General features: G+C 34.6%; 1 protein-coding gene across 3 annotated transcripts in view; it reads left to right on the top strand.

The window, feature by feature from the left end:
- Nucleotides 1–395: 395 nt before the first annotated feature.
- Nucleotides 396–15,454, top strand: part of LRRTM4 (leucine rich repeat transmembrane neuronal 4) — a 23,735-nt gene continuing 8,676 nt past the window's right edge. Inside the window, exons 1-4 of one of the 3 annotated variants that reach the window (XM_017536679.2) lie at nucleotides 396–711; nucleotides 998–1,148; nucleotides 2,945–4,491; nucleotides 6,562–6,564. In XM_017536679.2, the coding sequence (XP_017392168.1) occupies nucleotides 1,145–1,148; nucleotides 2,945–4,491; nucleotides 6,562–6,564 (1,554 nt within the window). In that variant the 5' untranslated portion in view covers nucleotides 396–711; nucleotides 998–1,144. Of the gene's footprint in view, nucleotides 712–997; nucleotides 1,149–2,944; nucleotides 4,747–6,561; nucleotides 6,565–15,454 lie in introns of those variants that run through there. The other 2 variants (XM_017536678.2, XM_017536680.2) reach the window with 2 other exon arrangements.

Raw genomic sequence — 15,454 nt, 5'->3', positions numbered from 1 at the left:
AATAAAAATGTAACCTCTTTAAAATGGATAAAATTTCATTTTTCTCTCGAGTAAGATTGCTTCCATAGGTGGTTAGTTTAAAACAATGTAAATAAATAAAACAAACCAACAGCAACAGTGAATAAAAGTTTAATTTCAACGATTTCTGTAATTTGCAAAAGATGATAAATCCCCAGTGACTTGTGCAGAAAAAAAATTCAGGTCAAGACAACTTTTAAAAACCTGTTAATTGCATACCATTTAGAGAAGTAGTATTTTACTTAATATTTGCGATAACTAAAAGGAACTCCTTGGCATAAACCTTTTAAATTATTGGAGAGAAAGAAATAGTGATTCTGTGCCTTTAATTTCCCTTTCTGAGCAAGGGAAGGCTGCACAGCACTGACAGGCTCACTTGTTCCCGTCTTTAATGTGCAATCTGTTTTCTCCAGCGGAGGGCACTCAGTGTATCACAAACTCAAGCATTAGCACCAACAAGCTCTGAGCATCATCAGTCTCTGGAAAGCCTTCTGAATTAGACAAGGGCTGCCTCTCAGCACAGCTACAAAACACTTTAAACCTGACCAGCTAAATGGATAAACCTAGCCTGCATAGCTTTTAAACTGGGGTCTCATACAGCACAGGAGGCCTACTTGCTTCAAGAACTGAAAATCCAGAGGATGAATTGCTTTATCTGGGAATGGCAAAAGCCAGCACAATAAGGAATGCCAGGTATTCTGAAGATTTTCTTTTTTTCCTCTCTTTTTACAGAGAAGTTGGTTACCTCCGAGATGGGCTGTAGCTCTTTTGCACAGATTGCCAATTACTGCTGATGGGTCTCTGGTGAATTACACAATGGTCCTCAGAGCCTAGAGGCCCTCCCCCCTCCCTATCCCCTCAACGGCTTCCTTTTCCTTGCCCACCCCCCACCCACCATCCCACCCTGTGCTGATTTTTTTGATATATATGTGTATATATATATATATATTTATTTTTTTTGCCTGTCCTCTCGGGGAAGTTTGTATGGGGCTACTAGCTCACATGCGGGATCAGAATGGTGTGAATGACAGCCGCACTGTGTCATGAAGGTGGTGGTGGTTTCAGCACGAGAGACTAAATAAGAAGAAAGCTGAGAAAGGGGGGAAACGTTTTTGGATGACAAAGGATGGGTAAGTGAACTTTTGTTGTTTCCTTCTTAGCAAAGCTGATCCTCTTGGCTTCCTATCCTCAGTCCTGGCATTAGCAGATAAAAGACGGAGAAACAGGCAAAGAGCAGCAGCCTTTGAGTTTGCCAGTTGATTCACTATAGTTGCTATTATATTTTTAGATCATTTTCCCTTTTGCAGTGTTTTTTTAAATCTATAAATGCACAACACGAACTTAAACAGTCTCTAGAGAAATATCTTTAAGACGGTCTCTACTGTCTGCTTATCCACAGCTTGGGAATTGAGCATGAGATAAATATTGTGTTTGCTTCTATTTCTTGATAAAATTAGCTAGGCTTGTATTTCTGGTAGCTGACAGGATGATTATTAACACTTTGCTGCGTGTGTGTAGGGGTGGGGTCCTTACTTTATCAGAGGTTGCACAGGGCTTGTTTTGTCTTTGTAGCTGGATCCCTAACACAGCTTCCGAATTTCCAGCAGTCATTTGCCAGTCTTATTTTTTCAAGTGTGACTGGCTTTTCCTCCCCCCTTTCTCCTGTCTGGGAGAGCTAGAATGTATTTCAATGAGTCTGTAGCTGGCAAGAGGACAGAGAGCAAGATCGGGTTTTAAATTTAAAAAAAAAAAAAAAAACAACTTAACTGCTTGAGAAGAAGGATGGGTTTGAGATTAGGAATTTGGCTGATTGCCTCTTGGTTAAAAATATAAAAATTTAAAGAAAAAAAACTGCAGCACATGGTAGTTGTTTCTTTTCTCCATTAAGAAATAATAAATCTACAGTTGACAGAGGAAAGAAGTCCTTTAACATGCAATGACTTGGAAATGCAGTGTAAGTGCCAATAGATTGTAACTTTGCAGGCTTTCTGAAGTTAATGGAGGTAGGGGAAAAAAAAGTCAGTGAGAAATGTGAACAGGTCAGGGTGATGTAGAGAAAAATAGTAGTTCGCTGCTTCTTTCCTTGTTTATCCTTCAAATTTGCAAAAGCAACTATGTATAAAATAATGACAAAGTAATACTATGCAATATTATTTTGCTTTTTAGGCAAATATTTAATAAAAATTTTGACAGTCTTAACTTTGGAATGTTCTCCGTTATGAGTGTTTAGATGTTTTAACTCCTGTGTCATTGGGCAGGGAGCCACAGTATGCAACAGTCTATGCTTATTAACAAATTTAGAGCACCTCATACTGTTATTAGTCTTCATCCAATGCTTCATTGGCTGGCTATACTAGTCTCAATGCTGTTTTTTCAGAGCTCATATATTGCCATCCCATTATGCAATAAGCACACAATTTCAGGCAGGGCAAACTTGGGTTACCTTGACAGCTTACCGAAGCTCTTTTGCCATATCACAGCCTGTTTGCTCATCTAGGAAAGACGTACAAGTACCGGGTTTACTAAGTCACATTTTTGCGCTTACCAGAGTATGTAGTATACTTCCTTTTCGTACTGTTGTTCAATACAGTGGTTAGCTAAATATTATTGTTACTAAAATGTCAGCATTCAGTAATGAGAAAGGCTCTGTGCTTTTCAATGTTGAAATAAGTAGGAACTCCTAAAACTCAAAAAGGCTTTTCTTAGTTCTATGGGACTGTGGTGATTTGAAGACCAAGGAAGAAAAGTGAAACCTAAACAGCAAACATGCAACACTGAAGAAAATAATGCTTGAAATGTTGATGCATTTTCCTTAAGCAACTGTCCCATTCCTACACTAGAGGAAATGCCCCTGATATTGGTAAACCGATGGTGATTTATTTTAATAGCTTCACAATGTGCATCTGTCTTCTTTTTAATATCGTAGGTTTCCATTTAATTACGCAGCTGAAAGGCATGAGTGTGGCGCTGGTGCTACTTCCTACACTGCTGCTTGTTATGCTCACGGGGGCTCAGAGAGCTTGCCCAAAGAACTGCAGATGCGATGGCAAAATTGTGTACTGTGAGTCTCATGCTTTTGCAGATATCCCCGAGAACATTTCTGGAGGGTCACAAGGCTTATCATTAAGGTTCAATAGCATTCAGAAACTCAAATCCAATCAGTTTGCCGGCCTTAACCAGCTTATATGGCTTTATCTTGACCATAATTACATTAGCTCAGTGGATGAAGATGCATTTCAAGGGATCCGTAGACTGAAAGAATTAATTTTAAGCTCCAACAAAATTACTTATCTGCACAATAAAACATTTCACCCAGTTCCCAATCTCCGAAATCTGGACCTCTCCTACAATAAACTTCAGACATTGCAATCTGAACAATTTAAAGGCCTTCGGAAACTCATCATTTTGCACTTGAGATCTAACTCACTAAAGACTGTGCCCATAAGAGTTTTTCAAGACTGTCGGAATCTTGATTTTTTGGATTTGGGTTACAATCGTCTTCGAAGCTTGTCCCGAAATGCATTTGCTGGCCTCTTGAAGTTAAAGGAGCTCCACTTGGAGCACAACCAGTTTTCCAAGATCAACTTTGCTCATTTTCCACGTCTCTTCAACCTCCGATCAATTTACTTACAATGGAACAGGATTCGCTCCATTAGCCAAGGCTTGACATGGACTTGGAGTTCCTTACACAACTTGGATTTATCAGGGAATGACATCCAAGGAATTGAGCCAGGCACATTTAAATGCCTCCCCAATTTACAAAAATTGAATTTGGATTCCAACAAGCTCACCAACATCTCACAGGAAACTGTCAATGCATGGATATCATTAATATCCATCACCTTGTCTGGAAATATGTGGGAATGCAGTCGGAGCATTTGTCCTTTATTTTATTGGCTTAAGAATTTCAAAGGAAATAAGGAAAGCACCATGATATGTGCAGGACCTAAGCACCTCCAGGGTGAAAAGGTTAGTGATGCAGTGGAAACATATAATATCTGTTCTGAAATCCAGGTGGTCAACACAGAAAGATCACACCTGGTGCCCCAAACGCCCCAGAAACCTCTGATTATCCCTAAACCTACCATCTTCAAACCTGATGCCACCCAACCCTCCTTTGAAACACCAAGCCCCTCCCCAGGGTTTCAGATTCCTGGCACAGAGCAAGAGTATGAGCATGTTTCATTTCACAAAATTATTGCAGGGAGTGTGGCTCTCTTTCTCTCAGTGGCCATGATCCTCTTGGTGATCTATGTGTCTTGGAAACGCTACCCAGCCAGCATGAAACAACTCCAGCAACACTCTCTTATGAAGAGGCGGCGGAAAAAGGCCAGAGAGTCTGAAAGACAAATGAATTCCCCTTTACAGGAGTATTATGTGGACTACAAGCCTACAAACTCTGAGACCATGGATATATCGGTTAATGGATCTGGGCCCTGCACATATACCATCTCTGGCTCCAGGGAATGTGAGGTATGAACCATGATCCTCCTAAAAGCATTTCTACTGCGGGGAAGGAGAGGTAAATGTTTGAAGCCCTAGAGGTGTCTCTAATCACTAGAAAGATTAATGACCCTTATGCTTTTGGGTTTTGCTCAGTGTGAAAGGTTACTTAATTAAATTACAACCACCAGGAAATTGACTGCTTTTTGTTGTTGTTGTTTAATGGTTGAAACTTGAAGGAAGTTCATTCAAGGATAAGTTGGAATAAAGCACTATGTTAAACACTAATTTTACAAATATTTAGTAGTTTACTTGTTTATTTGATATTATCTGGACTAGATTGTAATCTTTCTAAGTATGGATTACCATCTGCTTTTTAACAATTTGTATACAGGGGTTGGACTTAAAAACACGCAAACAAAACTCTTCGTTCTGAATTTCTGTCTGGTTCTTGGTGTTTGACTTTTGTAATGGAGTAAAGAAGAAGGGCCAGCTTAATTTAAAAAAAAAGTGAGTTTACCAAAATTCCAGAAGGTAATGAAGATTTAAACCAAAGAGCAATTTTCCCGAGGGTTGATTTTGTTGTAAATTTTTAGTTTTAATGAAAGCATGCAACAGGGATCTCACACCCATGTTACTTGCCATTTAGTTATTATACCAGCATAGAGAATGTCAGAGGCCTACTGTGTAATTGTATCAGGCTCCTAAGGCTCCTTTCTTTTTTTTTTTTTCTTCTTTCCTACTTGTTTTACTCCTTCCTTTCCTTCCTTTATCTTCCTCCTTCTTTATTTTTTCTTAATTACTGAGATACAGATCCTGTTTCAAAGGGTTTTATGCACTGGCTATTTGTGTGTAATCAGAATGAAGCTTCAATTCCATGTTAGGCTTTGTCCCTGATAACTAAAACCAGGTCATGATTTTGTGGATGATTTAGCAATAACAAAATGGTAGTTATAACAGGGATTGTTTGTCAGTATTGCTGTCATCCCCAAAAGAAATGATATGCATTCTTGTTAAACTTTTTCAAAATTGAGTGATACAAATATTTATAAATAAAAGGAGAGAGGCTGAGTTCTGGGTATCCTCCCTTTCTGTAACAGCCTCAAATGAAGGCATACCTTCCATGTTATATTATTTTTGTTTTTATAAGAATAAATTTGGACCCAGTTTCTGATTATTTAATTTTAAAGATCACTTACAGGAACATGTTAATGAGTAGAAAAATAGTCACAAGTTTTCAGCTTGCCTATAAGTAATACTGGATGTAAATTGTTCTTTTCTTGGTAAAGTTGATTATTATGTGAAAGACTGACTATCAAGGACTTGTTGCTAGAAAGAACTAGTGAACAGAGGTTAGAATTCTGGCAATATAATGTCTTAGTGTCTGACTTTAGATGATTATCCTTTCAAAGGAGAGTTTTAATGAGTAATTAAAGATGTTGCCCTTTCTAATGCTAGTTATAACCATTGGAAAATATAATTTGCTTTTTGATAGTATATATGCCAATTTTTCCATAGGCCTAACTGCAAATGCTAATGAAAATGTTTTCAGACAGAGCACTGAATTTGAAATAATCTCTAACTCAGTACAATTTGGACTATTGAACTGTTCTTCAAAGAGTTTATTTTCTCCTTTTTTGTGTATCATTGAAAATAAGAGAAGTAATCCCAGATAATAAATCCCTAAAAAGAAATTGTATAAGCAATTGCCCTTAAAAATTAAAGAGAATAAAAGATTTTCTATAAAAGTCTATCAAGGCTTGATGTTTTTATTGCAGGCCCACTTTTATACCGTATACTTGAATATTAGTAACGCAAGTTCATTCTGTTGTATTCTGCGTTCTCCCTATATTTTGTGATCCTCTGAAAGACTGTTAACATAAAAAGAAAAGAAAAATATAGATGCATTAATTCATTTTCTCTTAACTTTTGGAGTCGAATGCTGATTTTTATTTTTAAGAATCGCCAAGAAGAAAGAAACATTCTTAAAGAACTAGGAACTGAGAACCAAGGTTCTAAAACTTTTCCAGATATCTTAAATTTCACAGATTATTCCGTCAAAAACCCTAGGCATTACCATGATAGAAACAAGTTTAAAAGATGGTTCATTTAATTAAAAGGTGTGTTTAAAAACACATTTTGATATTGTGTGTGTTATATAGATTGACGCTTAATTTCATGAAATTGCACTAGTATTGTTGGAAATGAATGTGTTGTTAAGGCATTAAATTATGAAGAATGTAATTAAATATTGTAATAATTCTGTTGAGTCAAAATGGGATTCCTAACTAAAGTAGCTCAACCTTTCTGTGCCCTAAAACATGGAAAGAAGTAGGCTATACGTTTAGGATCATATATCCATTTAGGATGAGGAGGGGGTTGCTATAAAACTACATTTAAATGAATTTCAACTTGTTTTAACACAAAAACAAGCATTGCAGGGGTCACCCCGCTTTTTGACAGAATGGTGTATTACAGTTATAGGCATATATAAACAGTGAGGAAAAGCAAACACTTAGAAATTGTTATGGTGAAAACCCTAATTACTTCTTACTTCTTTGTCACTCGGAGTAAAATTTCTCCTGTTAAGAAATATTCCTTTGGACAAAACTTCTCTACAAAGTAAAGCCAAGAGAGGGCAGTGATTTGCCCAAGTTTACAGTGTTTTTGGAATAGTAAAGGTATGCTGAATTTTATCCTGACATTGTTTTCATAAATATAACATATCACTAGTTTAGCAAACAGATAACCATTAATATATTTATAAGACATTTTTGTGAGGTAGATTTTTTTAAGAAAAAAAATCAAAACACCAAACTCTACCCAATAAAGCCATAAATATTTAATTGCAAAATTTAGCACCATATGCTAATTTTCTAAGATAGTGCCTTGAAGAAATAAAAATTGCATTAAATTAAAAATTCTACTTTCTGCCTAACTTTACATTCAATTACCATGACCTAAATATGGTTATAATATCCATTTTGTTTTTTCTCTTGAGGAATTTTTTAAAAACATTGAGATTATTAAGGTGTTTGTGAGCCTTCATACAAATATAGTATGCAATTTTTAAATAAAATAATTTTGTCTCTGTTTTGCCAGTTTTAATTCTGAGAAGTCCATGTGCACATACCATACTGATAAAATGAGGAATAATATTTTAATAACGTGGGCAGTAAAAATTGCTCATATCTATAAAAAGAAATAGAGTAGATAGTTATGAATAATTAATATGATATATGACACAAGTATAAGGGGTACATACATCTCAATCATCATACTTTGAGTGGATCAGTGTGCTTGGTTGAACTGAATCATTTACTTTCTTCTAAATATGTACTCAGAAAAGAGAATTTAAAGCCAAAGGATACAGCTTTTCCTAAAACAGTAAAGTGTTACTATAAATACAGAAAATGCAAATATTTACTTTTAAAAATAGCTTGTGAAGGTTGGCATCATTTTATCTCATTAAAAAATATTACCAGGGCTATAAAGTTGCTTCATTCTGTGTATCAAATTTTTCCTTCGAAATTGTAAAGAACAAAGTTTTGCATATCTAGTTCTTCTAGGATTTGTATTATCAACTGAAAATAGCAAGGGTCTTTATATATTAGCCAATGTGAATACAGGACAAGAGAGAACATTTATAGTTTGGTTTGTACATTTAAAAAAATTAAATTGGTGAAAACTTGAATGAATGTAGTCTCTAAAGAGACTCCCTATCCAAAGTATTTTAATAGTTAAGTAATTGAAATATAAAGTTTAATGATCCCATAGTGCTAACAATGCAGCTGTTAGGAAAATGGCAGTAAAGGTGACAATAAAGGTGTGTTTTCCAAATATTTATTATTTTGATTACTCTCTTCAAAATTGAGCAAAATTTTAAAAACATACTGATTTTCAGTTCAGGGCTACATAATTTATTTCACTGTTATGCAGTGGGTGGTAGAGACCATTTTAACAACCTGTATTTATTAGCTATGTTAGATCAGGTTCAAATAATTGGTATAGACTACTAAATTCTTTTCACACTTTAGAGATTGATATTTTGCAATGTGCTAAATGAATTTCCAAGGACTACAAAGTGTAATGCATGTACAAAGAGGATCCTAAGGAAAGCAGACCCAGTTACTTTGAATTTAATTGTTAGTTTACCAACATAAAGCTATAGAAAACAAACCTCATTTAGGTGGCTGACTACAATTGTGTCATGGTAAAATGTTATGATTGAAACTGTATTTGTATATTCAAGTAGAATATTTGAGTGTGTGTATGTGAGTTTATGTATATGTGTATATATATGTGTGAGTATAGAGAGACAGAATATAAACTTTTTTCCATCATAATTAATGTCTATGAAAAGTAATTTAAATTATTAGTAACAAAAATTTTGGGTTAAAATTACCTTAAGATTTTTAATTTAGGAATATGGTTCTTAGGGTAAATGTATTATCACATCTAAAAATTATAAATATTGTCAGTCAGAGTAGCTCACGCCTATAATCCCAGTACTTTGGGAGGCCAAGGTGGGTGGATTACTTGAGGTCAAGAGTTTGAGACCAGTCTGGCCAACATGGTGAAACCCTGTCTGTACTGAAAGTACAAAAATTAGCCAATCGTGGTGGTTCATGCCTATAATCTCAGTTAATCGGGAGGTTGAGGCAGGAGAATCACTTGAATCCAGGATGTGGAGGTTGCAGTGCAGTATTGCGCTAACTGTACTCCTGCCTGGGTGACAGAGAAAGACTCTGCCTCAAAATAAATAAATAAATAAAAATACAAATTATAAGTATCTTACATCTACATAGCCTGAAATTCTTTTTTAGAAAAACAAAACATAGTCAAGTCTGTATTTATGCTACATACTGCCATTTTTGTGTGACTTTAGACTAGTCACTTCATTTCTCTGTGACACATCACTCAAATGAGTGACTCAGCTAGCACAGTGTTTCCCAACACAAAGCAATTCTCAGATTAGCATAAAATTTGTAAAATCTCTGTGGTCATTCTCAGAACTAAAAAAGCAAAATAAGCTATGGAGAAAAAGACTGAGCTATTTACATTCATTTCTCAATGAGAAAAGAAAGAGCTTTGGTTGGTAAAACCTGGGGTGCTCAGGTGAACAGCCATACAATTTCTTTATGCTTGAGAGGAAAATATGTAAAGCACACATACAAACATGTGAGCACATGAGTGCGCACCCCCACAAACATATGTCTTTGAAATCCTGCGAAGTAACTAGATATTTTGGAAGCACTTTAAACTATGTCTGCTTTTTAAAAAATCGATTGTCTGAATTACATTCAATTAAAATCTATTTGTGAATAGAGTTTTCATTAGAATTCACAAATGGTAGTGGTGAAGAGTGACAGCTGCCAAAAAAGACCCAACACAGCTAATTTAGGAAAGATTTTAAACTGACAATAAATGGCCCATTTTTTTTTCCTAGAATTAGCTGGTATCAGCATCTCATGGACAGGGTTTTAATAAATAAATGACTGCTGTCTAAGACTCCAAGCTGAGAAGTCTATGGTGTTAGGAATGTGTAGCTTTTGAGACACCTCAGTAATCTCCACAGGATACCAGAATTTCCTTCTTGAGACTTTTCTATATTTATAAAATGTAATCATCCCTAGTTCTTCTCAGGAATTGCATTTAGAGGTAGTTTTATGCTTTAGAAGTTGCTCAGTAATATTTTCACTGAGGACTTGGTGACTCATCTGAATTTTCGTGTCTCTAGAGTTTCATGATTCACTAAATCAAAGTGAAGCAGAAGCAACCTGTATATTACTAGACACTGAGAGTTTTGAAAAACTAGTATGTCTTTTGATCAGTGAGAAGCATGAAGTGATGTTGAATATGTTTTAAAAATTAAAATTGCTTTTTATAGTACCAGAAGAACCATCATTCATTGAGTCAGTTTAATAAAATCTCAATATTCATAAAAGGAAAAGAAATTACAGGGCTATTTTTCTCATGCACTCCATAAGCCATTAAAATAGTAACTGTAAGGAAAGGTTGAGGGAAAAAAAAGCACAGTATTTCTTAAGGTATCAAAGCAATTGGCTTTTTAGATAAGCATCTGCTAGAAGCTGCTAGATATGTGCAAAGGCTATGTTTTTAAACTCCTGCTAAAGAGTTTAAAAATAATGCTTTCACTGCCAAGAGAAATTAAAGTCTAAACAAACATAACCAGGGAAAATTAGTCCTTTACAAGTAAGGCCAGATAATGTGGTATACTTGTAGTCCCAGCTACTTGTGAGGCTGAGGTAGGAAGATCGCTTAAGGCCGAAAGTTTGAGATTGTCCTGAGCTATGTTTGAGCCTATGAATAGCCTCTGTGCTCCAACCTGTGCAAACTGAGATACTGTCTCTAAAACATACAAATAAAAAAATGTGAAAGGTAAGACCTTAAGTTTACTTACGTAAGGTTTTTAAATATAAGTTTGGAGAATGAAATGACAGCAAAGTCATTTAGTTTAAGGTCATAAAGTTTGACCTTAAGTCAAATCTATATATTGTAATATTTTTAAACATAAGTTTGGAGAATGAAATGACAGCAAAGGTGATGCATATTAGTAAAATATTTAAAAATGGTAAAAATGTAAGAAATTCAGAAAAATTATGAAGAAACATGATTAAAACGAAAACCCTGAACACAAATTAAAATATTAGTATATTTTATTACCATGTACAAACAATACTAAATACCATAATCTCATTATGTATTTGCTTAAAATAAATAAGCAAATACATATTTGCTTAAAATAAATAAGCAAATACATAACTCAATAAGGTTATGATATTTAGAATTATTGTTTTTACAGGGAAATAAAATATATTTTAACGTTATATAAATGATATGAAATATAAATATCAAAGTAACTGAAATGTTTCATTTAAACAGCTATATACACAATTAAACACTCATGTATCTTCTATATATATAATTCTAATATTCTAACATATATATTGAATACAGATGGTAGAATAGTATGCTTTGCTTTTCAATAAACATAGCTTTGTGCTAACTTCTCCAGCTTATATGAATTGTCTCAAAAGTAAATATTTGTGGAAGATAAAAAAGGAATTTAAAGACATAACAGTAGTTTTTATTTCCTCTCTCATTGCCTCAATTTGGTATGATTCTTTTCTGAATTTTGGGATGTCCATATACCGTAACTTGGAAAGTATGTTGTCTTCTTTACCTCAGTTTTTCATCTCTTTGTTTACCGAATTTAGACCTCAGAGAAAAGTGGGAGAGTATAATCATTTAATTTACCAACAAGAATGATTTTTTCCATTTTTTTTCTTTTTGTTTTTTAAACACAGATTTTTCTGGTGGAAGTAAAGAAGGTAAACATTTGACTGGAGGTTTTAAACAAAAATGGTCAGTTGGAGAGTAACTATAACCTCACACCTTATGACCCATATTTATAATATTTACTTTTACCTACGTTTTAATGATTGGGATCTTCAAATATCATTGATTTAAAAACTAAAAAGTGAATTAATTTTTAACAGTATATTTGAATGTTTCAAAGCAGACAAACTAAGATAAACATAGATGAGTTGTTTAACTCACTATATTTGTAGGCTGTAAATCAGCAATATATGATTCAAAATGGGAATATATAGAGTTATGATTTGATTCTATTTTGGGTAAATTTTTAAAGTTAAACAATTATATACACACTACTTTTGGAGTCGCAAATAATGTGGAAAAAAATGCCTGCAAATGTTCTTTTACTTTGGAAGGACAATGCTACTTAATCCATATTCACTGTGTATTTTCAGTTTTAAAGGATAACAATTATTGTTTAGTTGCCTTAAAATGAAATGTCATTAGGTAAAGCCTTGAAATTATGACGATTTATTGAGATAAACAGAAAGAGTTTTGGGGTATAAACTATACTTGCATTTTCAATTCTTCCCTCATTCCTCAAGCCATATTAACTGAAAGATAGGTTCTTGCACTTCCTCTTGAAGATCTAAATATTGGAGGTATTAAGTTATTAAAATTTGATTTCTTGTTTCCTTTAACTGACTCATATTAAATGTGTTTATGTTCAAATGACACCATAAAAAGATTGCTTGTTTTTTTTTATCAGAAATTTCATCATGATCCATTCATTTCACTATTAAGTGCTTTGATATTTACCATTTTAAATTGATACCACTCTTGTCGATTGTTTCTAATAAGACTTTAAAAAGCAATGGAAATACACATTAATTAGGTTTCAGTCTTTTTTCGCGTGGTCACCACAGATGAAAAATTGATATTTTCTGCTCTGTTTATAGATCTGTAAAAGCAATAGCAGAGAGGTCAGCCTTGAAGTACATTAGGTTGATGGTCAAACCACAACATGGACCAATATTGCCTTGGTCCAGTGGTTAGATCAAGGGGTGAAAAAGAGGTCTCAAATTTGAAGTGGACTCACTTTACTTCTCTAGTATTGGACAAGTAAATATATATCTGACCTTTCTGTGATATAATTTTTTCATCTATTGAACTAGGATAACTTTCCAAGTAACTTGTTGAAATGATTAATGAGATACTATTTAAAAACCACTCTGAACTCCTCCATAAAAGGCTTCAGTGTAAATATAAATGATTATTAACCATGAGTCCTACTGTTTACTGAAAAATGCAAAATAAAATGTAGCTGTATTATTTTCATTGTTATTATTAGTTATAATGATGGCTATAATACTCCCTGATGTAGAAACAAGTGTTGTGGTTACATTTTTACTAAAGTGAATAATAAACATGACCTTTCAGTCCCTTGTCTGAGCTGTAATTTAGTTTGGGTATCAGAGCTGACAATATTTACTAATACCACAGGAGTTGTAAAATACTCCCTGACCAAACATTTTATTACCTTGCAAAGAAAGTAGCATTTATAATTATTTTGTTGTTACTGTGTCTAAAGAAGAAAGGAGAAAAAGAAACCACTTATAAATTCCCAATCTCATCAGATATTGTGACTCAGTTCATTTTCTTAACAAGTGGAAACGGTTATTTTGTTTGCTGGTTGTTTTTGTTTTTTGTTTTTTGTTTTTTCTTTTTGAGACAGAGTCTCACTCTGTTGCTCAGGCTGGAGTGCAATGGTGCGATCTCAGCTCACTGCAACCTACATCTCCCAGGTTCAAGTGATTCTTGTGCCTCAGCCTCCCAAGTAGCTAGGATTACAGGCATGTGTTACCACACCTGGATAATTTTTGTATTTTTAGTAGAGACAGCGTTTCACCATGTTGGCCATGCTGGTCTCAAACTCCTGACCTCAGTTGATCTGCCCACCCTGGCCTCCCAAAGTGCTGGGATTACAGGCATGAGCCACTGTGCCTGGCCTTGGAAACAGTTTTTTAATTCCTCACGTGTTTATGCATGACACATCACAAGTGAGAGTTTTCAACAATATATTAAATATCCCTTTTGAATTAAGAAGTTATTAGTGATTTAAAGGAGAACTGATATTGCTCTGGCACATTTATATGTGTGTTTTATATAATTTAATACTTAGTATTTATATTGGTTAAGTATAATCTAAGCTCTTATATTTGCAGAAATCTATATTGCATCATTCTTATAATTGTCTCCATAGTGTAATATATTTTAAAGTGAAGCATATTTCTTTTTAAGTTTTTCAATGGAATATTTCTCATGATATGATTTTGTGTTATTTGAGAGGGCACCACTGGCAAAAACCCCATATATATAAAGACAAAATGATAATATTACATTTGCTTAAGAAAACAAATGGTTTTCTTTGTGATTGGTAAAGCAGAATTATTCCAGTGAGGGGATTTTCTGCCAGTGGTTGATTATATCTGTTTTGATTATGTATTACGGAACTAGGGAAATCACACGGCTTTAGTTCCCTGGACTCATGGTGAGATGGATCTGAGCTAATACTCCATTCATCACTTGACCTCCGTGAACCCTTACTCTGACTAGAGCATCACAGGAATGTTTTGAATCTCTTAAGAATTAGTGTCACGTCAGAGTCAGCGTTGAGTAATCCCCAAAAGCATGACTACTTCACATTCCCCAGTACACAGTCACCTTAGTAAATAGTTATAGATCTTGCTAGAGAAGGCTGGGAGAAAGTATAGCAGTATACATTTTTGACAGTATAGCAGGTTCCTTCCTCAAAGGGACCTGCCTTCCTCTTCATTCAATGGATTCTGTGTCTGTAAACTGGCTTGAGTCTGGGAGTTGATTATGGGGTCATGACACTCTCTTTTGGTGATTCAAATTAGACTTCTGTTCCCTTGATCTCAAACTCTTCCACTTATTCAGATCAAATATGAGTTTAATAGACTTCTATGTTTCTAGGGACACCATGATCCAATAGTCAGTATCATAGATCTTTTTTTGAGTCAGGCTATTCTGATCACTGCTTTGATTTTGCTGTCATCATGGTAACCATGCTCACCTTGTCTTTGGTGATTAAGTTCTGACACCAGGTCGATGCCACTCTAATATTCAATTTTTTTTTCATTGAACTTAGGATTCCAATTTGATAGTAACTGTTTAAACTGTATTTTCTGAACCACAGAGAACAAATATTCTCAACCACTTTACCTCTCACCATTGGGATATGACCTATGACATGCTAATTAGGATATTTTTTTTCCTTTTTTAATTTCTGAGAAATATTACTTAGATATCAGTCTTGAAACTCAAGAGATAAGGGAATTTAAAATTTAAATATCAATTTTTTTTCCCATTTATTTATTTTATTGTATTTTAGGTTTTGGGGTACATGTGAAGAACATGCAAAATTGTTGCATAGGAACCCACATGGTAGTGTGATTTGCTGCCTTCCTCCCCATCACCTACATGTGGCATTTCTCCCCCTGCTATCCCCCCCCAGCTCCCCACCCCCCACCGTCCCTCCCCTATGTCCCCCCAACTGACCCCAGTGTGTAGTGCTCCCCTCCCTTTGTCCATGTGCTCTCATCGTTCAACACCCGCCTGTGAGTGAGAA

The sequence above is a fragment of the Cebus imitator genome, unplaced genomic scaffold (genome assembly GCF_001604975.1).
Source record: "Cebus imitator isolate Cc_AM_T3 unplaced genomic scaffold, Cebus_imitator-1.0 Scaffold100, whole genome shotgun sequence".
NCBI lineage: Eukaryota > Metazoa > Chordata > Mammalia > Primates > Cebidae > Cebus > Cebus imitator.
Note: the sequence above shows the minus strand (reverse complement) of the source record. Positions and strands in the feature narration are given on the sequence as shown.